Source organism: Danio rerio, chromosome 24 (genome assembly GCF_052040795.2).
Source record: "Danio rerio strain M-AB ecotype USA chromosome 24, GRCz13ab, whole genome shotgun sequence".
NCBI classification, from domain to species: Eukaryota; Metazoa; Chordata; class Actinopteri; order Cypriniformes; family Danionidae; genus Danio; species Danio rerio.
In genome coordinates this window covers 3,272,443-3,296,484 of record NC_141044.1, presented here as the reverse complement: position 1 = coordinate 3,296,484, position 24,042 = coordinate 3,272,443, and the positions used below count along the sequence as shown (strand labels likewise).

The window sequence follows — 24,042 nt, the reverse complement described above, 5'->3', positions numbered from 1 at the left end:
GCTGGTGTGCACCACAAGTGCTTCCATTCCGTTCCCATGGCTCTTGTCCCCGCCCCCTCCCCACAGTGCTCTTTTCAAAAGAGGGCGGAGCTGTGCAGCTGTTGCGTCAGTATAGTGGCAGATATCCAGCAGGCACACCACTAAAGTAATGGCGGACAGCTGCTTCTCATTCAGGGCTGTTTATGCTAATGAGGGAGAGATCATCACTAATGGCCGGGACCTTGGATGACACATACAAAGGACTGTTCTAGACATAGAATTAATTCATTTTTAACATTAGAGGTGGTCTATATTCACACACTGTCCCCACACAACTGTGTTTAAACCCCTTATAAACACATATAATAGGTCCCCTTGAAATATTGAGTTAATTGAAGCACTTTAAATGATCCCTAATACTGGAGGTGTCTGTCCGGCGTGTGTCAGGCATGATGGACAGAAGAGGAAAAGCCAGCGTCCCGCTCACAGCAGCGGATCTGAGGAGAAGCAGATGTGGAGCGATTATGAGCCTGCGGCCGCTGGAGGAGAAGGGCAGGAGGGGGAGATCCAGGATGTGGTTTAAGCTTGACTCCTAAATGCTGAGGCTGCGAAACCACACACACGCACACAATCACACTGGAGATCTGACGGACCCTCCTGTTCTGGATGTGTCTCTTATTTAAATGGCCAGTTGACTCTCATCTTCATTTCCTGTCTGTGCAGTGTTCTCTACGTCTGGCTGAAATCTCTTATCTTAATGTGAAACGTCTTATCTGCAGTACCTGTCTGCATCGTTTGATACACATGTGCATGGCATCAGCTTCACAAAGACAAGTTTTGTAGCTTACATGGAGAAAGTAATAATATTATTTAAGGAATCTTTCACTTAAAAACGAAAATATACTCTCTGTTTACTCTCGGTTCGTGTATATTTTGGTCATTGGAATTTCATTGTTGAAACAGACATTTAAAAAATCAGGCCCACATTCCGCAGTACATGACTGGGGAAGGGCCAAACATGGACCATATCTGGGCTAAGTCTAAGCCATGTTAATAACCCAAAACAGAGCCTGAACTGGGCCAGATATGATGGTGTGTCACAACTCTAATGCAATTGTTAAACCCATAAAGCATTGCGCTTCAGGTGTGCTATGGTCATGCTTTTTCTCGAAGCGACCTGATTAGTAGAACTTTTTTGCTTTGTTTGACATTATTAAAGATGTATTTTAGGGCGATGCAGTGGCGCAGTAGGTAGTGCTGTCGCCTCACAGCAAGAAGGTCGCTGGTTCGAACCTCGGCTCAGTTGGCGTTTCTGTGTGGAGTTTGCATGTTCTCCCTGCCTTCGCGTGGGTTTCCTCCGGGTGCTCTGGTTTCCCCCACAGTCCAAAGACATGCGGTACAGGTGAATTGGGTAGGATAAATTCTCCTTAGTGTATGAGTGTGTGTGTGAATGTGTGTGTGGATGTTTCCCAGAGATGGGTTGTGGCTGGAAGGGCATCCGCTGCGTTAAAACTTGCTGGATAAGTTGGCGGTTCATTCCGCTGTGGCGACCCCGGATTAATAAAGGAACTAAGCTGACAAGAAAATGAATGAATGAATGAAAAATGTATTTTAAATGTGGGTCAAGCGCAAACTTACATGGCCCACATATCAATTATTAACATCTAGTCCAAATACTACATTTTGCATCTGGCCCAAGTTTTGTGTGCCGCATTAAAGACGATGCCACCTCTGCCAAACCAGGGCCATGTTTGGCCCACATGCTGTATGCCAGAGCTGGATGAATGGCTGCTATGCCAGATTTAAGCCAAATCTGGGGTAGAATTCTTTGCCTGGGGGGCGTCAATTTGCCCAGAGTGTTGTTGAGCTTTTGAAAAATTCTGAAGCATTGAATTAAAATTCAAAAACCATTTCATTTGCTGAAACACAGAGAAAGTTTGGCCAAATTAAGACTTAAAATCACCTCAGAGTGGATGAAAACATCTACAGCAGCACACAAAGTTTAAGTGCAGTTTTGGCCCATCATAAATATAATCGAAATTCTCAAAATAAAGCTCCTGTGAAGTCTTCATGCTCATCTTCATCATATCGGATGCACCATGAATCAAAGACACCATATGGAAGTAGTTATGCCCTGTAAACACGACTTTTTACACAAAAGCTAAAGCGAAGGGATTTGCATCATCGCTCTTGCTTCTGTCATATGTTGCATGTCTTATTCAGAATGAGTGCCATTAGTAAGAGACGCCTCTTGTCCACACGCAACATCTCAACAGCGCAGAAAACATCTGAAGAAAGCTCTGGATGTTGGAGGTTAAGCAATCAAGACACATTTATGTTCCTGTGGAGAGTGTGACCTGTGTGTGCGTAGGAGACGCTTCTCGTTCAGGCCAGTAATGTGTGAAGTATGGAGGTGTTTGTCTCTTATTGCGTAAAACAATCTATGAATGTCAATTTTCTGAGGAACAAGAGTTGATTAAATGATCGTAGAATGGCGGGGGAAGAGAAACAATTTATTAGAGTAAAAATAGCCTGGGGGGAAATAAGAAAAGCTGGAATAAATGGTAACTCCTGCCTAATGATAGCAATGCGTGAAGTTTTGAGGAAGTGACTCACATTGATGACCTACTCATCCATTATGACATGGTCTTTCTGTAAATGCCACATTTGGATATATGTAGGCTGTGTTTATGTTTCTGCAGGTTTGACGTGTTTGAGTAAATTGACCAGGAAGGAACGAAATGCTTTTAACCACTTCCTACACTTTGTTTAAAATTGATTGTAAATGTTTTGTGTTCTGGCTATCATGCTGTCATAAACCGGGACAGAATGATTCGCAATGGATTTCCGACACATTCCAGCTCAGTTTAGCAACTTTACTCATTTACATTTAGTCATTTAGCAGATGCTTTTGTCAATACACAAAAAAAGTGCTGATTATACAATAGGGGGGTCAAAATTAATTGTTTCTTTGATGCACTGCGATGCAGACGTGAACAATTCGGTGTTGGTTCAGTAATAATCATAACTGGTTATTACATACTGACATCATTTATCACTTTATTTAACTTTAAGCAGAGAACTGCCCAATTCACTGCTTGTGTTTGTAAAGCTAATTTTCTTCGCTGCGTCACATTCTATATAGGCAGTGTTTTCTCTAGGATTTTTTCCAGCTGTAGCGGCAGGTCTTTTACAAAAATCTACCAACTACCTATGGCGTTATTTTAATGACAACTGGAGAAATGTCATGAGTGCAGGGAATTGGGCAGTTCTCTGCTTTTAAAGTAGTTGGAGCGTTTTAATTACTTGTGGTTTTGTCCCTCGCCATAGTAAGCTACCGCCGTATAGCAAATACACACAGAGTCAAATTGTGCACAGCTAGCTTCTGCGTTTTTAAGTAGTTGGAGCGTTGTAAATACTTGCACACGCACTTGAGAGCGCACAAGAAGATCTCCGCTTGAGCAGCGTATATTTGAGGGCGTAGAAGAAGTTTCTGTGGAGAGCAAGTTGAAGCTAGCTGTGCACAATTTGACTTTGTGTGTGTTTGCTTTATGGCTGTAGCTTACTATGGCAAGGGGCAAAACCGCAAGTAATTAAAACACTCCAACTACTTTAAAAGCAGAGAACTGCCCAATACACTGCTTGTGTGTGTAAAGCTAATTTTCTTCGCTGCGTCACATTCTATAAAGGCAGTGTTTTCTCTAGGATTTTTTCCAGCTGTAGCGGCAGGTCTTTTACACAAATCTACCAACTACCTATGGTGTTATTTTAATGACAAATGGAGAAATGGTTTGAGTAAAGAATAATAAGTCGAGATCGCATTTATGTTATACAAGCATATGCAAATCTTTTTGCTTGCGCGCTGATTTCCTCTGCACAAAACTTCTTCCACGCCCTCAAATATACGCTGCTCAACCTCAGGTCTTCTTGTTCGCTCTCAAATAAACACTGCTGAAGTGTGATTTAGTTCGTTCATGTAGTGAGTATGTCAACATTTATTAGATTTGCTAGGAATATTTATGAATTTCCCCAATAGACCTACAGAGCAGCATTAATGCGTCCTGAAGTGAAACGGCTATAAACTCCAGCAAGATAAAGTCATAGACAGAGCCACAGACCTTTAACTATAAATAAAATATAATTATGGAAACTGTGTTCATCTCAACTAATAGCCACGTCGCGTTTGCTTCCCTCACGCATCACACACCTGTCAGTCTGTCAGCAGGTTACCTTAAAGGGTTAAACAAATACCGCACAGCATTACTGCGGGTACAGAAAAGCTTGCGCTGTTTTAATTCACTTAGCTTTTAATACGTTTTGGTGCCATTATAACCCGCTATTAAAAAAACAACAACAACAATGACTGAATGTTTTGAATGAGAAGCTGTAATGTAGCCGTGGCGGGATGATTTTTGATGTGGCGGCCCGCCATGGCAGAGTAAATGTAGCGGAAACCATTAAAGGATCAGCAGATCGCCACAGCCATTTAACATCGGTGAGAATTAGGTGCTTTTGTTTGTTTGTTTGTTTGTTTGAGAGAAGAGTGTTTCTACAGGTGGTTTGTCAAGTCCACTCACGTGAAGCACACTTGATAAATGCATGTATTTTTTCTTGCTGATTGTAAGAAAGTTACTGGTCCAAAGGTGCTGGTTAAAGAGTTAGTTTTTGTACAGGTGGTTTGTTAAGCCCACTCAAACTGTTTGGGGTTGTTGTGGGGTGAGTTTGGGATTCTGGGTTTGTTTCATTTTATTTCTGTTGTTTTTTATCTCTCTTGTCTGTAGTATCATATCATGACGTAGATCAATTTTAAAAACTAGGATCAAGGAGAAAAAAATCATGCTTGGAAAATTCTATCTTTCAAAGTATATTTATAGAGTTGTCAAAGTAAACTTTAGTGATAATGTTTGCAATACAGTAGGGGTGTCAAAATTAATTGTTTCCTCGGTATCGGTTCAGTAATAATCATAACCAGTTATTATGTGCTGACGTCTTCATTACATATGCGTTATATGGTGATAGCTTACCATGGCAAAGGAGTGCGAGTATTTACAACGCTCCAACCACTTAAAAACGCAGAAGCTAGCTGTGCACAAATTGACTACAGCAGCTATTTCACTGCGATTGAGAGAATGAAAGTAAACTCCATTTCTTCCTCTCTCACTGTGGTCCATTTGACCCGCTGGCGTGACGTTTCCTCTCCTCTCGGCTGTTAAGCACATACATTACAACTCATGTTCTTCTCTTTGTGTCTCCTCACAGGTCCTGCCGTGCGCTTCAGTAGTTTTGAGCAGGTCGGTGCGATGCCTCCTCCAGTGATCGGCCAGCACACAGTCCAGATTCTCAAACACACACTGGGATATGGAGATGAGGAGATTGAGCAGCTTCTGGCCTCACGGATCGTCACGCAGAATGAGGTGCACTAAATGACTGAGTTCAGCAGAAAACACTTGCCTGGTTTAAAAAATGATGCGAATAATCTTATCGGTGTCCATCAGAAAGAAAACTGCAAATTTGCAAGTAATGACAGCAGATAGATCTCTTTACTTGTGCTCACAAACACAATTATCAGTGCAAGTTTATAATCGAATGGAAATACTTAGTTTTATATACATGTATATGTTTAAAATCAAGCCTAGTTTAGGACTATTAGGATTTTTACATTGTGAAAACATTTCATATGTCAATAATCAAGTAATAATAATAATAGTAACACTTTACTGTAAGGTTGTATTAGTTAATGTAAGTTAATGCATTTACTATCACAAACAAACAACGAACAATACATTTACCACACTATTTTTGTAAAAGGTTTGATAAACCCTCGAGTACTTCTTTTGAGACTAACAGATTTGTGTTGAGCATCAATTAAGACAACGTTAGCACATGTCAGCTTTAATTGTGGATGAAACTGCATCATTTTGAGCTTTTGTCAGCTAATTTCAGCTTCCGGGTTTAAAATCATTTTTTGGGGCGGGATCAAAATCGGTAATATATCGCTCGTCTGCCCGTCCAGTGATTACGTGTCGGTTTCTCATTTTTATTCAAAGACTTGAGTTTTCTTATCCTATGAGAAGAGCCGGCTTTTTAATTCATGACTGCACATGCTTTCTAGATCTCCCAAGTTGTGAGACTGCGCACTGCATGCAGTATTTAGTCATTTATGATGGGTCGTTTGTATTTGTTTCCATGATTCGCGGGGTTAGTTGCATGGCTTTGCCTCGATGCTGTCAGGGCTACTGACATTTTGTCAGGAGAGCTCTACAAGAATTGGAGAATAGCAGACTTTGTCTTTTATCAGTTGAGTTTGTTACAATTCATACACATCCCCTATATACATGCTGTTGTGTTCGACCGTGTTTAAAATCTCTAGATTACCGGCAGGGTTAATGGTTGAAATAAACCAGGCTAGAGTGTCTACAGTGTCTGTATTCAGACCCAGGGATTCAGGAGGAGAGAAGTCCTCCTCATTTATAGCGTTTATATAAACATAATTATCTTTATAATAATATAACAAATTGTGCTTTTACAAACAGCCTATCATATATGTAACAGGACATTGAATTACTGTTTATTTCTTTGCACTGTAACTTTGTAAACTATAAAATCATGCGTCTCCTCACATTTTGAGTCTGAATTTTTTTTAGTCTGATTTTGTGAGCCCACAGTTAACCCCCCCCCCCCCCCCCCCTCTTTCTGCCACCCACGACCACTCCCCAGTTCATCATGCCCATCATGGTGCAATTTTTGACTTAGTAGTAGTAAGTAGACTTGAACTGAAACAGGGGTTTTATGACCATTTAAATACTTTATTTAAAGTTTTTCAATGTCAGCAAATAATAATAAACATATGCAAAATAAATTAAAAAAATTATATATACAAATGCACAGATACTTTATCGTATACCTCCATGAACAATGTATACGTCCACACATTTCACAAACATCTGCATATATAAACAATTATTAATGCAAATGCTGAAAATATTTGTTCATGTTGGTTAACGTTAAAGAAAATACAGTTTGTCAATTCACGGTGCATTAACTAATGTTAACAAGCATTTATTTAGATTTTAATAATATGTTAGTAAATGTTGAGTAATGGTAAATAAGTGCTATACAAGTGATGTTCATTATAAGTTAATGTTAATAAATAAACTAATAAAAGGCTTTGTAAAAATAAAGCATTCAAAACTGCACAATGCAGTAACTTCTGTGCTAAAAATATTTAATAAATAATTATCTAAATTTTTCTCTCATTTGCAAACCTTTTTTTTGTCAATTTTAAATATACTATTAATAGTAAAAAACTTACTGAACAAATATAAATATAGCCCTTTTTTATTATTGAAATAATATTCAGGCATATTTAGGTATATAATGGACTTAAATGGCATCCGTTTTTTTGTAAAATTTTCCAAATTGTGCATTTAATAATAAATGTGAAAGACCATATGCTCATAAATGTTTTGATTCTTAAATAAATAAGTTCTTGTTGTTTTTCAACATTTTAAATCTCGTCAGAAAGTTAATCTCTTGAACATTTCTACATATTACATAAAATGCATTTACCATATTAAATAAATCACAATGTGTCTAATCTGAAGTGGTCCAGGAGCAGCACTGAGTGATTCATTCTTCTCATTGTCCATTGTGAACCGTTGCGAGTTGAAGGCAGAAGGTCTGTTCTCAGTGCTGTCAAGGTTTTGGCTCTTCACTAAAGCGTGGTGTTGTTGTTTAGCACAGTTTCTGATGTTCAACTGCCAGATCGCTCATTTCCCATTTCCTGAGACTTGAGACCAATCATCATGACTCACAGCAGAACAACACAATGAGAATGAACAAAGAGCAGAGGCTGTCATGTTCAACATTAAATTCAACATGGCGTGATAATTAAAGGATTAGTTCACCCAAAAATGAAAAATCTGTTATTGATTACTCCACCTCATGTCGATTTAATCCCTCTGAAACCTTCAATCATCTTCTGAACACAAATGAGGGTATCCTCCATAGACCGCAACAGTCCTGACATGTTCAAAGTCTAGGAAAGAAACCAAAAAATAGAAATATGTAATACTGAAGTAATTAAACTCATGCTAGCACTAAAATAAATGTCTACTAATTACTAAAAACAAAGAAGTGTTGATCCAGTCAAAACGTTCACTCTGAACATTGCAGTAGGTTGTCATACCTGCCTGTTGCCTGTTTTAACATGTAATTTTGTAATTTGTAATTGAGAAAGCCAACATACTGTTATACTACTCTGTCCTTGAAAACAAACGTATCTCCTCCTAGGCCGTTCATGCCACAAGGCCCAAATGTGGTCAAAATGTGCCTTCTGCATTCAAGATTGTTGCTATATCTCCTCATGCCTGTAAGACTTATCATTTTTTTTATAAAAAAATGTTAAATATTAAATTTTTATAACCCGTGCATATAAAAAAATTATACAAGCCCCAAATTTGGCCAAAAGCTGTATTAAGATGCGGTAGATTTTGCTGCTATATCTTTAAGGTTTAAATATGTGATTGCACCATCAGACAGGGAATTGCAGGCAAACATCAGCAGTACCTTCTTTTTTTTTTTTAAAGTTTGGTTTTGTAATTACTAACTGTACCATACTGTACTATGTTACGTGATGTGTTGTAGCGATGTTGTGTAGCGTGTGTTCAGGAGGTGTGGGTTTGGATCGGGGCTTTTATGCTAGTGTAACCCACCGGTCCTACTGCACCCAACCTGCTCTGAGCTGGGATTGATCTGGCGATTCTTTATATGGGAGTCAGTTGCTCTAACAATTAAGCTAAAGACCTGGCCTGTAGCGTCTGTCGCAAGGTCACCTTTAGAGAACAGAGGAGTGAGGTTTACCTGCATAGCACTTCTCTGGCTGGCCTCCTCTACACTCACCCCCCTTAACCTCACTCCCATCCCGGACAAGACCCCATCAGTAATAATCATAATCAGTTATTATGTACTGACGTCATTCATCACGTATGTGTTATATGGCAGTAGCTTACTATAGCACGGGAGGAGACCGCGAGTAATTAACATGCTCCAACTACGTGAAAACTACTACTAAAAAAGCAGATAACTGTGACTCAATGCTTGTGGGTTTGCTGGACAGTCTTTCACTGACAGGGGAAGTACATCAGAGCCCAGCTCCCTCTCACTTTCTGTAGCCCCTTTGACTTGCTGGTGTGTTTATGAGGTAACATTTTATCTCATCTCTGGGCTCTTACAACTATAATGTTAATTGTGGATCCAGGCACAAGCGTATCTGCAGAGCGAGTTTTCTCCACCGCATTGCGTCTGTAATGGATCAGCTGATCGCGGCGGCCATTTAACATCAGTGTCTGTGTCACTGTTTGCTGAACAGCGCCAGAGCTGCGCTAACCACCAGAGCCAATCGCAGCCTTTTATGTTGAGCGCGTGATCAATAATAGAGGTTTAAAAACTCGCTCAACCATGCTCAAAAGCAAGCGGGATAATATTTATATTTGTTTATTTGCTTTAAATGCTCATGTTGTTCTGTGCATGTCCTTAATGTTGGTTCAAAAAGACTGCTTTCTTTAAGCAGGTCAAATTAAAGGTACAGTACATATATCTGACAGCTTGTATTAAAGGACAAAATTGTATAACAAATAGCATATAAGTTTAAATATATTTATAAACAATAAATTTTAATGCAAGAATTATTGTAAAATATCAAATTGTTTATGGAAAACATCATCAATGCACCGCGATGCACCGAGATATCGAATTGAACCGAATCGATGGCATGATAATCATAACTGAACCGTGAGACCAGTGTAGGACACATGTCTGGTGTTTCCATCCCAATATCTTTTGTCCATTTTTAAATACAAAAAAAAATGAATAATAGATGGGTGTATGTGTAGGCTTCTGATATTACAATACTAGTAATGTAAAATACTACTAAAGTGAACTCACATCATTTTGATGTGAACATTGTTGGAGACAATATAGAAACTGTCAGCTTTCATTTCTGCTCAAAAATATGCTGAACACTGTGGATTTGTGTTCAAATCAGCACAGGAAAAGCTTGTAGTTTCCAACAATGAAGTGAAACACCTGTCTGGTTGGCATGCTTCAGCAATACGTTATTATGTAATGTTTAAGATTCAGGTCAGTAGGCAAAGAGCAGGTGGTCTATTGTGGCTGTTTGACCACATGACTGTTCACATTAGGAAAGCAATCAGCTGAAATGTGTGTTTGACTACCTCTGGAAGTCATCCAAAGAGAACAAGCCGGAGCCAACATTTACACTTCTACTTAACATTTGTGATTGCATCTATAAAAAGGGAAACTTTAACTTGCTTTCTAAGAAAAACGGTCCAATTTCTTTGGACAAATTGTGTTCCTGGCATCACTCTAAGTAAATTTTTAGAGTTTGTTTTTTGTTGAGTTAATGAAAACCTAAAAGGTTTAAAAGGAACAAGCAGTTACGATATTTATTAAAGGGATGAACTAATGAACATACACTGGTTTTTCAGAAATGTTGTGTCCTTTAAGCCATAATATGTCAAATTTTTTCATTTAAATATCTATAAAACACTAGAGCAGTGTTACATTTTGCTGCCATCAAGTCCTGTAGTGCCATAGGATGCAGTGAAGATCACAACTCCCATGATTCCACACTCACATTACATTTTGCATCATCAAACTACTTGTTTGTCATGAATAAGTGCCCTCTAGTGGTGAAAATGACACACGGTGCTTTTGATTATGATCACTTTTGCATAATTATTAATGGTAAATCATATTAAGGGACAGTTTGCCTTTCTTTTTTGAGCTTGTGGAACTGACAGCTCCCACAAAACTTTAGGAAAACCAAATATGTCAGCTGGATTAAAAAGAAAAAAACATAATTCAGGATCTCCACAGATGCAGCACAGCATCGTAACACCTTTGGCCTACTGTCACAAATAATACTCAGGCAGGTGTACAGATTGGTGCACAGTGAATGTGTTTTGAAGGAGACGTTTTGCTCAGGTTGGAAATCATCAAGGTTCTGAGCCTTGTTCTGACGTCACTGAGAAATCTGAAAAGCATTTAAAAAGTGTTATATTTTGCTGCGATCAAGTTCTGTAGTCTCATAGGATTCAGTGAAGACTACAACTCCCATGATTCCACACTTAGTTATGGCGACATCACACTACATTTTTGTTTGTTGTGAATTAGGGCCCTCTAATGGTGAAAATGACATACTGTGCTTTTACTTTAGATCCATTCAACACAACTTATGCAGAATAAATATCGGTAAATTATATTAAGGGACAGTTTTTCTTTCTTTTTGAAAATGTAGAATCTGACGGTTCCCACAAGACCAAAACTTTCAGCTGGTTTAAAAAAAAAAAAACCTAATTCAGGATCTCCACAAACGCAGCAGAACATCATAACACTTCAGGCTTACTGTAACAAATAATACCCAGGCAGGTGTGCAGGTTGGTGCACAACTTCCATGATTCCACACTCAGTTATGGCGACATCACACTAAATCTTTGTTTGTTGTGAATAAGTGCCCTCTAGTGGTGAAAATGACATACTGTTGCTTTGATTTTGATAACTTTCGCACAATAAATAATGATAAATGTCACTAAGGGACAGCAGTTTCCTTTTCTTTTTAGAGCTTGTAGATCTGATGGCTCCTTAATTCAGAATCTCCACAAATGCAGCACAGCATCCTGATAGTTTTAGCCTACTGTCACAAATAATACTCAGGCAGGTGTGCAGATTGGTGCACAGGGAATGTGTTTTGAAGGAGGCGTTTTTGCTCAGGTTGGAAAGCATCAAGGTCCCGAGCCTCGTTCTGACGACACTGTGAGAAATCTGCCCGGCTCAGTCCGGAGTTAAAGAGAGTTTTCCTGAATGAGTCATCTGTTTATACTGTTCCAGTTCATTACATCCGAGACTTTTTTTTTAAATAAGTCCCCTGGATGAAATAACGCTCAACTCATAATCCGCACAAGGTCGTGTACTCAGCCCTAAGGTCTTTCCATTTAGTTAGAACGGACAATTAAGACTCAAACCAATAACCTTTTGCTGACATAATAATGGTGTGATCAAATCCCAGAATGTCTATGAAGAAACAGATGTCAGCTCTCCAAGGCTTCGTCGGGGAAGACTTTCCAGCTTAGGTTGGCGGTCTTAATGACAGCCACGGAGAGTGTCGGTAATGGTAAAGGTCAGAACTTGGCAAAGGTCAGCCGTCTATCAACCGGGTCCCAATGGAAATACTCAAACGAGTGCGTCTGTCAGAAGAGTAGCATTACCGAGAGGTCAATTACTCCCCATGAAAGTGGGTGGAGGTGTGAAGGTTACGATAACCATACTCAATCTCCTCTGCTATCACACACAAAAACCATTGTTTGTTTATGTTTGACGTCGGTCTGCGCTTGTTTTGTTTTTTTGTTTGTTTTCACGCCGATTCTCAGGATGCCCGGATATGAAGTCCAGGGAGAACGCTGGGAAGTGCTTTCCTGTTTTCAGTTTGTGTTCCGCTGACACGTTCGGAGAAGGAAACGGGTTATCCAGCCCGAGCAGCTGCACATGACATTAGCCCCCTCCTGCATCCCACGCTGCACCTCTCCGTCCTCAGCCAATAGGAGGTGACCCATGCCGCCGTCACTTCCAGTTTTGCGTTTGTAGGCTGTTGCTATGCCGACGGACGGTTTCCGGAGCAACCGGTGAGCATTGAAATGAACTAAGCAGACCCAAAGTTAACCTGTGGTTTTAGATATGGGGAAAAGTAGAGGACAAAGAAACTTCAGATAAGAATTGGAAAACCATCTGCATTTCAGGCAGGAGCTGTTGTGAACTTCTGCGGGGATGCATTGGCCACTGAAGTTCCGAGGTACCGAGTTGTTCAACGACGACTTCTTAGCCATCAGTTTTTAGTTGACAGTCCAGAACCTGCCACCATGATGTTGCAGATGGCATGATCACTATTGTCTGGATCCATGTTTGAATGCATCCAACCACATGATCATTAACACTACAGAAGCAGTCCAGTGTTTTCAAATACCTCTGGTTGAAAGAGAACAAACTCAAGGCATGACTTACCATGTACATTTAGTATTGTTCAGTTGTCCCAATTTTATTTTCAAATATATGTAAAACAAATCGTATTCTACAAACAATAACAGCCATTTTATTTAGCATTGCCCATTTTGATCACATCGAAAAAATGCATCTTAATATCAGACGTAAACAGGATTTCATACCAATATTTAAAGCAGGTATATGGTTTCCCTACTTGAGATCCATTTAGCAAAAAATAAATAAATAATAAAATTAATGTGATAAATTATGCTAAGTCATATTAATGGACAGTTTCCCTTTCTTTTTTGAGCTTGTAGAATCTGACGTCTTTTCATTAATAAAATTTTCATTAATAATGTTTGGTGTAAGAATGTATCAGCTGATGCTCTTTTTTCTAAATGTTTAATGATTGTTTATGATGTTGCTCTACAGATCTATTGCATTGGGGTTATTATGCTACTGTTTTGACAACGTTTGACAGTTTTTTTTAGATAATTTCATGATGATCAGTGTATTTGTCTTAATGCATGTGGTGTCCTCAGCTAGTTAGGTCCACATGGAATCTGTGTGCTGAAATCTGCATATTTTTAAACCCTATATATATATATATATATATATATATATATATATATATATATATATATATATATATATATATATATATATATATATATATATATTCTTTTTTAATTATATTGATTATTATATTTTATTATATTATAATAATAATCATATACAATATAGTAATAATCATATAATCAATATAGTATTGATATAATAATAATAATTTTTAGACTTTGAGTCTATTTAAATGTTTAAATGTGTGTGAACATATATTTAAATAATATTATTGACTAATATGCAAACGTTCATGATTTATTTACAATACAGTCTGTAAGGTATTATTTTCTGTCTTTTACTAGATATATGTGAGACTTGCTTTGTTTACCAAACAAGTGAATCTATTTAAAGTTGCATTGTTAAACTTTAGTAATGTTAAAATGTTGTTATATTATTAATATTAATAATAATATTATTATTATTATTATTATTATTGATTTAATGTTTTATGTTTTTAGTTTTTATACTCCAAAACCGTCCTGCATAAATCTGCAGATTTGTTTTTTTTTTTTTATTCTGCGCTAAAATAGCAATAAATAAATGTCTGCAGATTCTGTCTGGCTCATGTTAGTTTGAAGGCTGTCGATGCAGTGTTTCCAGAAAAAAGCAAATCCTTCAAAACTTTTTACCAAATAAGTTTGCATATTGTGTTTTCCTATTGGGATTAATGCCTAAACAACTTTATTAGTGCCCACATTACTTCATTAATGCTGCCAATATTAATAATAAAACTCATATTTGTGATGCTTTTAATAAGTAGATCTGGCAACATGAAATAACGGTTGCAGCCCTGCCCACTCCTTTCATGCATAGTCAAAACACATGCTCTATAGGTAAATTGGGTAAACAGAATTGGTCGTAGTGTATGAATGAGTGTGTGAATGTGAGTGTGTGTGTGGGTGTTTCCCAGTATTGGGTTGCAGGTGGAACAGCATCTGCTGTGTAAAACATACTTTGAAATACTTAGCGGTTAATTCCGCTGTGGCGACCCATGATAAGTAAGGAACTAAGCTGAAGGAAAAGGAATGATTAAGTATATGACCTCATACTGCACCTGGCTACAGTACCTGCAAGTGATTAGTTGTGTTAGTCCAAGTTGATAATGCATCTTTACAGATATATTTACCATATGCTGTCATGGAGAGGCTAAATTAAGATTGTCCTTTCATGCCTTATTTGCAAAAAAATGACAGTAGGATTATCCGTCAACCCCAAAATCCCCCACTCAAACCTCCTCTCAGCTCCCATACAGTGATTTGGAAGCACATTATAAATATGTTCTGTGATTTACATTTTTACTGCTCTCAGAGCAGTTCTAATATTATAGCAGCATTAGGAAAGCTCTGAAAATCAAAATGTTTTTGTCTTTAAATGTCTGATGATCTATGAGTTCCAAGGCTTTTAATCCCACGAGTGAAAGTGAGTGTGAAAATGCGAGTAACCTTGAGGATCAGAAGATGATTGTCTGATGGGAGCGTGTGTGTGTGTGTGTGTGTCTGTGTGTGGGAGTGCAGAGAGGAAATAGCTGTGGTCCGGTCTGCACTGAAGCTCTGATGACAATCTCACACACACGGCAGAAGATATTCGGGAAAGTCCATTCTCTATTTTTGAGGGAACTTTTTATACATACAGCTGAAATCAGAAATTATAAGCCCCCCTTGATATTTCTTTCTTTATTTTCTGTTTAAAGGAAATTAAAATTAAACTTTAACATATTTCTAATCATAATAGTTTTAATAACCAATTTGTTTTATCTTTGTTATGGTGACAGTACGTGATATTTGACTAGAAAAACAAATATAGTTTAAGGAGGCTAATAATATTGACCTTAAAATGGTTTTAAAAAAAGTTATTAACAACTCATTTTATTTTAAAGCCGAAATTAGGGTGCTTTCACTCCCGTGAATCGATTCATCAGTGTGTAAAACTGTTACAATGTTGATTTTTGTTGTTGGTGTGGTTCTCTTACACACAGAAAAGTTTCTAAACGGACCAAAAGAGCTAAAACAAGTCACATGTTAGTAAACTCTCCTCAAATTGGTCAGAGTTTCATGGTTTATTTTGCAGAGTCCCGCTCAGCTGTCATACGTCCTTATTTTAATTTATAGTGATTGACATCGTCACCAGATATAATCAGTGGTAAGACTCTCTCATACAGAGCCCTTGGCTAGACTGCAGTTCAGTCAATGTTCCTAACGGATAAACAGCTCTCGTTAATAGTTCAGCATGCTTTCACTCTCGTATTTAGCATGAAACACACATTTACCAGTAGGAATGACATCCCGCTCCCCTCTTAATTCTCTCTTCATACAGCCATATATGCCTATTGCCTGGCTCGGATCATTTTGCTTTCTCACTGCAATCGATCCGCTCCAGAGTTTATTTCAATCGAGCTGAGACCACCTTATTCAGGCGATCTCAGACAGATTGATTTGGCGCAGATCCGAGTGCGATTGCTGGTTTCACATATGCAAAACAAACCGCACTAACTGGGCAAACGAGACAGGTTAAACAAAACTCTGCACATTTTCAGAATATCTGACTTCAGCTTTGTTTTTGAGATGAGCTAGAATGTTCACTTAGCATGTTTCTTAAATATCTGCTAACGTATTATGGTATTGTTATGCTTTAGAAGAGTCAAAAACTTGCATAAAGCACCTTTAAAACATGTAATGCATGCTAATATATTAGCTCAGTGGCTCTCAAACATTTTTCATCAAGTACCACCTCAGAAAAAAAATAGTTTCTCCAAGTTCCACTAAAATGAGCAGAATTGAAATACAGTAGCGTAGTAGGCCCAGTAAAGCAGCTACAATTCAACACAGTTAAAAAAAATGTGGCAGATTACCTCAGAAATATAGGCTATATGGCATATATGGCATATTATATACATCATGTTTAACGAATTTTAAAATGTGTGTAGCATGTACATGACAAATTTCATTCCTCCGCGTACCACTAGAAGGAAGCCTGCGTACCACAGTTTGAGAACCACTGTATTAGCTTATTAATTCCCTCATCAAAGCCACTTTTACTTGCAATGCTCTTTGTCAGGTGTTTGTCCTGAACCTTTTGTTCTTCTTTCCAGATTCACAGGAAGCAGCTGAAATAATTCCCTTCTTAGAAATGCTCAGTTACAGTCAGTTCAGATATCGACTGATTAGATAGATCTGATCTACTGAGCAAAGACTTCTTTCTCCTCGTCGTGTAACTTTAGAGATTCCAGCTGCTTAAAATCAGTTTGAATGTGTGTCTGATTTAGTGCTTGTGACATTCGAGCATTGAGAGTCAAGATGAGTGAATTAACTCACAACAAGATTATGTCAGTCTTCATAAGGTTTCCACTTGAGCTGCTCAGATTATGTCAGCGCTCATAATGTTTCCACTCGAGTTAATCAGAGCCTTCACTTATAAACACGTAACCTCCGACAGGTTCAAGCGCAGTTAAATTGTTTCTCCTCCACAGCACTCCCTCTGTTCCTGATGAGAAGAATCTAAATAAACCCAAACAACCTCGCTTTTGTTTTTCAAAGTGGACGTGCTTGCAAACATACCATTTGTATTATACCTGTGCTTCCAGGCACTCCAACCGTCATCCTGCATTTAGGCCATGTCCACACGTACGCAAGGGTAATTAAGGGTTTTATAACGGAGTTTTACCTGCTTTTGTTTTTAAAACCGTTTTCGTCCACATGAAAATGCAAAAACAGACTGTGATGCATGTTCAGGGCATGCTGAACCAACAGGCCGAGATAATGACACTTTTAGGTCCTGTCCAGACAAACATGGGTGTTTTCTAAACCAGTGTTTCTCAACCACGTTCCTGGAGAACCAACAACACTGCATGTTTTAGATGTCTCCTTTGTCATACCCATTACAGGTCTTTCAGTCTCTGCTAATGAGCTGATGATCTGAATCAGGTGTGTTGGTTAAAGAGACATGGAAAATGTGCAGAGCTGTTGCTCCTCCAGGAACATGGTTGAGAAACACTGTTCTAAACCACACATTTTTCTATGCGGTTTCACTTTTTGTCCACAAGAAAACACACTGTCGGGACTGAAACCGAAACTTTCTGTTACACTTTCTGTTAAACTTCAATGGTCGTGTGGATGCTACATGCAGAGTTTTCTCATGATGTCAGAGTGTGTGCTGTTTGCCGCTTGCTGATTGGCCAACATTGCTGGGTTCACACCAAACACGGAAGAGGTGAATGAGGCCAGTTCTGCACATTCACGGCAAATGTATCGCTTATTTGGCATTGTTCAACTGTGGGATGTTAATGCGCCTCTGTTCTCAAGTTTGCATTGACTTGAATGTAGTGTACTCATGAATTATACTTAATTCCCCATTTAATGTGAACTCAGAATAAAAGTGTCATTATCGCCACCTGTTGGTTCGGGGTGCCCATAACATGCATTACGGTGCGTTTTCATGTGGACAGGGTTTTTTTTTTTAAATAAAAGTGTGCTAAACTCTGTTGATAAAAATACCTGTGTACGTGTGAATATGGCCTTATGCTGGGTTCATACCGAATGGGGAATTAAGTATTTTCACCAGTAAATTGCATACACATCAATGTAAACATGAGAACCGAGATTACTATTGATGCATTTGTCATAATTATACAGAATATTCTCAATCAGATCTTTCACCAGCTCTACTAGCCAATCAGAAAGGATGAAACAGCGCACATGTTGACATCAAGAGGCGAAAACTCCAGTTGTAGTGATCCCACTGTACCTAGAAAGTCTCTGAAAATCTTCACCCGGGCCAGATTTTTTAGAAAGTTTCGATTTCAGCCACCTGATACTCTGCTTTCATGTGGACAAACAGTGTTGAAAATGCGTAGAAAGGTTTGAAATTATCAAAAAATACATTAGTGTCGACAGGGCCTTTTATTTAGCGCTATCCTTTTTTATATAATTAGGCTTATTTGACAACTCCCCTAGAGTTAAACTGTTGTGTTTTAGCATCTTGTAATCCATTCAGCCAATGTCCCTGACTGGCAGCATACTTGTCTCTATATTACAGCTACTCAGGGGAGCAAAACCTTTTAAATAATTAAACTTTTAATCAGTAAACAAAGGAAGAACTCAAGTGTGTCGCGATAAACATCAGCATCTAACTACAATAAGTAAAAAGATGCAAAGGGACTTTAGCAAACAGTGTAGAGCTTAGCTTAGCATAAATCATTGAATCGGATTAGACCATTAGCATTTTGCTCAAAAATTTCAAAAAAGGATTTTGATCATTTTCCCATTTAAAGCTCGACACTTCTAGAGTCACGTGGAGTACTAAGATTCACACAATATGAAAAGTTGCTGTGTTATAGACTTATATGGCTAAAGGAACTCTACCTACATTCTGACGTAATAATCAAGGAACTTCGCTGCAGCAGTGCAATGATATTATGCAGATTCTAACTGGTGATGTACCAGCACTTAGTGCTGTGGACTATTTTGAGGTGCTGTGTAATATCATTGCACCTGCTGCACCGTGATACAGTAGAAAAGTTCCTTGACTGTTGCACCCGTTCTTCGCTGTCCTTATTGTTCGTTCTTATTGTTCGTTCTTATTGTTCGTTTTTAGCCATATTGTACCAGAAAATAGCAATTGTTCATTTTTCATCAGTCTTAGTTCAAGATGAAGCTACAAAAGGTTTTGTTTAATAGACTAAAAAAGTGTGATAAGCTAATAGTTCTCCTGCCAGACCCACAATTTGGCTGAATAGATTCAATCATGGTAAAACTCAACCATGTACCTGTAGGGAAGTTGTAAAATAAGCTAATATTCCAAAAAAAGTAGAGTGTTCCTATAAAACCAAGATGTATTGCAGTGTAGGATTTTCTCTTCATGGCTTGCCAGTTAAATAGTGTATTTTTCATTCCCCTTCAGTCCATCGCATCCTTATTGTGGCTTCTGCCTTCATCGTGTAATGAAACAGGCATGTTGTTTTGCGTGCTGTCCCAGAATGCATATTCGCGTCCTCTCTTGCACTGGTCACTCTGAACTCACACAGATACCACAAACTTCCCCTCCAATAAAAAGGTCCCCGTCCCCTGAGCCTCTGCGGCGAGGCTTTTTCCTGCTCGTCTGGTTATGGGGTCAGCGCTTGCTTTGGCAAGCAAAAGAACTTGACTTCTGACCTCTCTGTTGGCCCTTGGGGACTGTGTGTCTGGGTGAGCGAAGGATAGCCCAGAAAGAGCTTTAGGGAAGAGCTGTGGCCAGTGTTATCATTCTTAAAAACTGATTTTGCTGGACCAAGATCTACTAAGCTTCAAAATTACCCTGAAGTAGCTTTTGGCAGTCAGTTCAGACATTCAGATGGTTTGTTTTAGGAATAATTTCAGGTTAAATGACTCATCTGTCTGCATTGTTTGCTGAAGTCCCTTTGCTTCTTTTTATTTACTGTAGTTACATACTGTTGTTTATCGCTACTTACTTGAGATCTTCCTTTGTTTAATGACAAAAAATGTAATTATCTAAAAGATTTTGCTCCCCTGAGTAGCTGTAATATATAGAGAAAAATGCTGCAGGCATGATGTCTTTTTTGTAGGACAGGACACAATAACAGTTAGCTTATTAATCAATTCATATTTATTAAAAATATTGGTCAAAAATAAATAAAATAAAAAATAAATAAAAAACTTACATTGTCTTCGTCTGCATATTGATATTTATTGGTAATTTTGTCTGATATTTATGTATGTGCCTAACAGAAATAGTGTTCGGTTGGCTTTATAGTGTGTTTATATGTGTCATATAGTGGATTGATAGTTTTGTAGAAATGCAGTAAATTTCGTATGTATTTATAAGTTTGAATTAAAATGTTATTTGTACCCCTTCCCCTTGGCCCTTGAAACTGAGTGTAAAGGGGAAGCACTTCAAGATTTACTCCTAAGAAATGCACTACAACCTGAACACGTCATCATATGTCATCGTGATCTCTTCATATGAGGTCAGACGATGGTGACTGCTGTAGTTATTCCAGTTGCTTTATTTCTTGGTATTTATCTTTAGGAAATCCCTGAAGGCACTGGTATCACGTTATCATAATGATATGATGTGGCTGTAAGCTTGTAACTGTAGTGTGTATTTATAACACGGCCATATTCATCTATGTAAACATACGAAAACAACATTGACGATTATAGCAGACACTGTAAAAAGCTCATTCCCAACCACTAGACTTTTCTGGCAGGGTGTTTAAGTGTCATCCAGTGACAGAATGTTGTGGTATTATTATAGATTAAGGTTTTTTATTTTAGCATCTTTTTTAAGCACAACGGTAAAACACAAACACAGTTATTAATGTATTAAAACATGTGCTCGTTTGTTGTAAAAATTTGTAGTGATGACAAAAACATTTTTGCATCTCCTGACTTCCATTTGGAGCTATGCTATACGTTATTAATGGTTTTGGGTGTAGTCCTCAAAGATCTCAGTTTCAAGGGCTATCTAGCCCTTTCCGCTTAGCCCAATGTCTTCATGTCAAAGAGAATTGGGGCACCCCTACCCCTTCATGTGAACACGCAAAGCTGAGGTGTTGAATTGGGATTGGGCCTTAATCTTTGGATATTTTCCTCGCATGCATCTCCCTCATTCTAGAATAGCATGAGTGTTGACACTGGTTTCATTTAAATTAATCCCACTTGTACATTAGTGTTGGTCTCAGTACATGTGATATTACTTTATGACATCAAAATCATGCTTTGCATAGGACACTTCAAGCTCCCGATGTCAAAAATGTTCAACTGCTTATGCTCAGCCCACTCGCTTTTCTATTAGATTCATAATATGGAATGTAATTCAGTGCCTTTCCCATGTTTATCCCTTTGAAAATGGCACCCGTTTGGTTTTCCCCAAAACACTTGGCACGCCAAACACATACGCCCAAACTTGACTGCACACAGATCCGCTGGCATGAACATCTGGTCACAAGTCTTACATATACATAAAAGAGTTGAAGGAAAACAGACTCCTTGTACATTTTTCCAGCTGTACTTGATCATCCAGTGCCACAGTGTTGTCACACATGGAGAAAGTGGATATGACTGAATCAGTGTTATTTCAGAGTGGAATTGTACACAGGTGCTCCCTTGGGCTCTTGGCTGATTGCTAAATGGCCCTGTGTCCTCAAAAGAGAAATTCATCTTGCAGACGAATGTCGGTAATGCTTAACCCTTCCTTGCCAACACCTCCAAGAACTTTTCCGATATGTAACTCAAGACATAAGACGCCAATCCAAAGCATTTGGAGAGCTCGCATTTCATTTCTCTTTGCAAGTCAACAAATCTCATTTCCATATAATGATACTTGCGGTATATACTGTACAATACAGCTTTCATTATATGCAAATCAGTTTGGGATTATTATGTAGCTTAACTGTCAGTGCTAAGGTCATTGGTTGAATTCCACCTAAAACCAATTGAATGCCATTTATTGTTTGTCTTTTGAAGCAAATATCTGTTTTATTTGTCCGTGTTTCATCATATCATATTCCGTTTTATACTTTTACTGTCACTGAAATCCATCTTAGCACACATGGAGTGAAGCCCTTCTCTTAAGTTGTATTATTATATGTTTATGTTGGGTATAAATACGAGTATGAGTTAGTTAGTCTGCGTGTAAAGCTTAATTAAATTAAATTATGCTATAAAGTCAAGTTTAACCTTTTATCATTTATCATGTGTTTATTTAAAAAAATTATAGTCCCATCAGGATAAAAAATCTCTTTGTCCGGGTAGTTCTGGCCAAGATCTCTTAATGTGATCTTGAAACATTAAAAAGAAGATCTAGTGCTATATTTACAAGTGTATAAGGATAAAGGACTGCAGATATACAATGATAATTTACTTAACATCGCCTTAGCAAAAAAAAGGGTGTCTGCAGGGTCTTAAAAAGTCTAAAAATGTCTTAAGTATTAAGGCCTTAAAAAGTCTTAAATTCACTGAAATATCATCTTGTAGGTTTTAAATCTTTTTAAACAAGTCTTATTTTTAATCTGCCCTTGTCTCCAATTACCAAACAATTCATCTATAAAAGAAAAAAAAACTTTCAACCAAACTCTATTTGCTAATGTTTTTTTTTAAAGAAAAGTTTGGCTAAAAAGTGCATGTATACAACTAGGGTTTGCTTGTTTTAACACATTATTTAAAATATACTGTATGCCAAAGATATAACTAGTAGATTTTTTTTTTAATGAGGCATGACCAACCGGGCTATTCGAAAAAAAAACAAAAAAACAAAACTTTATAATTAGCCTAATATAAGTCTGAAATTTAATTCACAATGATCTTACAAAGTTTGTAAAATGTCTTACAGTTGACTTTGTGAAAACTGCAGAAACCCTGAATAAACAACAAGATGTGCAGTCTTAATTTCTGAACTAATTTACTGTTCTTGGTCTTTAACACATAGTTTACTAGAATAGTGGTCCATATAAGAGGTCCATATAAGAGAACTTAAGAGATAAACTTAGGATTGCCTGCTGGGTGTTTTAAGTTGAGGTGCTGTTGGTTTTTATATTAGATTTTTTTTATATATTTACTTTTGCACTGAAGTCTAAAAGTAAAGAATTGATGTTATTTATTACTGGATTGTTTAATGCTCTGTTTGTTAACAGAGTTGTTGAATGTTAAAATGAAGTCAGTTGAATAAAAAATAAGGAGCATCCTGGATATGTTTCCTTGCTCTTCTTTATTGTTTTTTTTTTATGTATTATAGAAGTATCGAATCGGATTTCGGTATCGGTAGATACTCAAAATCAAATGACTCAGACTTAAGGGCAAAAAAACCTGATCAGAACATACCTAGCTGAAATGCAATCCAAATATTTTATTTTATTATTATGATCAATAAAGGTGTAAATGCTCAGAGCTCATTTGTATTTAAAATAATTTTAATAAAACAACATTTAGAATAAAATAAACACACATTCAGGAAAAGTCAAAGTACTACAGCAATGCAGGTTTAGTTCATTTTTTATTTAACAGCACCTTTGTAGTACTAATGTTGATTTTTGACCTCTTCCCTTACTTTTTTCCCAGTGATCTTTTAATGTGCTGTGTATGCAGTGTGTGTCTCCTATAAATTAAACACCATATTATTTTTAAAGTTCTGTAGGGACAGATGACATGGGCAGAGTCCAAAGTAACAAGGTTATTCATCACTTCTCTTTATCCGCAAATGTTTGTCCATGTTGGGCTGCACCTCCAGCCAGCTGGGAATTGACGGTTGGGCTCTGGGGTTGGGTGGAAATGACAGATTGTTTAAGGGAGTTCAGATCCACAGCCCCAAACACTGTCTGTCATGTTCAGCACTCTTCTTCAGACACGCTCATATCCATCATGGTGCGGGCCCCTGGATGAGACACTTAACTTAGTC

General features: G+C 37.8%; 1 protein-coding gene across 11 annotated transcripts in view; it reads left to right on the top strand.

Moving 5' to 3' along the window:
- sugct (succinyl-CoA:glutarate-CoA transferase) overlaps positions 1-24,042 on the top strand; it is a 304,284-nt gene that overhangs the window by 191,517 nt on the left and 88,725 nt on the right. For 10 of the 11 annotated variants that reach the window (XR_015524573.1, XR_015524571.1, XR_015524572.1 and 7 more), the window contains one exon: positions 5,239-5,393. Coding sequence is in view for 6 of the 11 variants with exons in the window: in XM_087308852.1 (XP_087164978.1) it covers positions 5,239-5,393 (155 nt within the window). In the remaining 5 variants the exon portion in view is untranslated. 11 annotated transcript variants of the gene reach the window in all.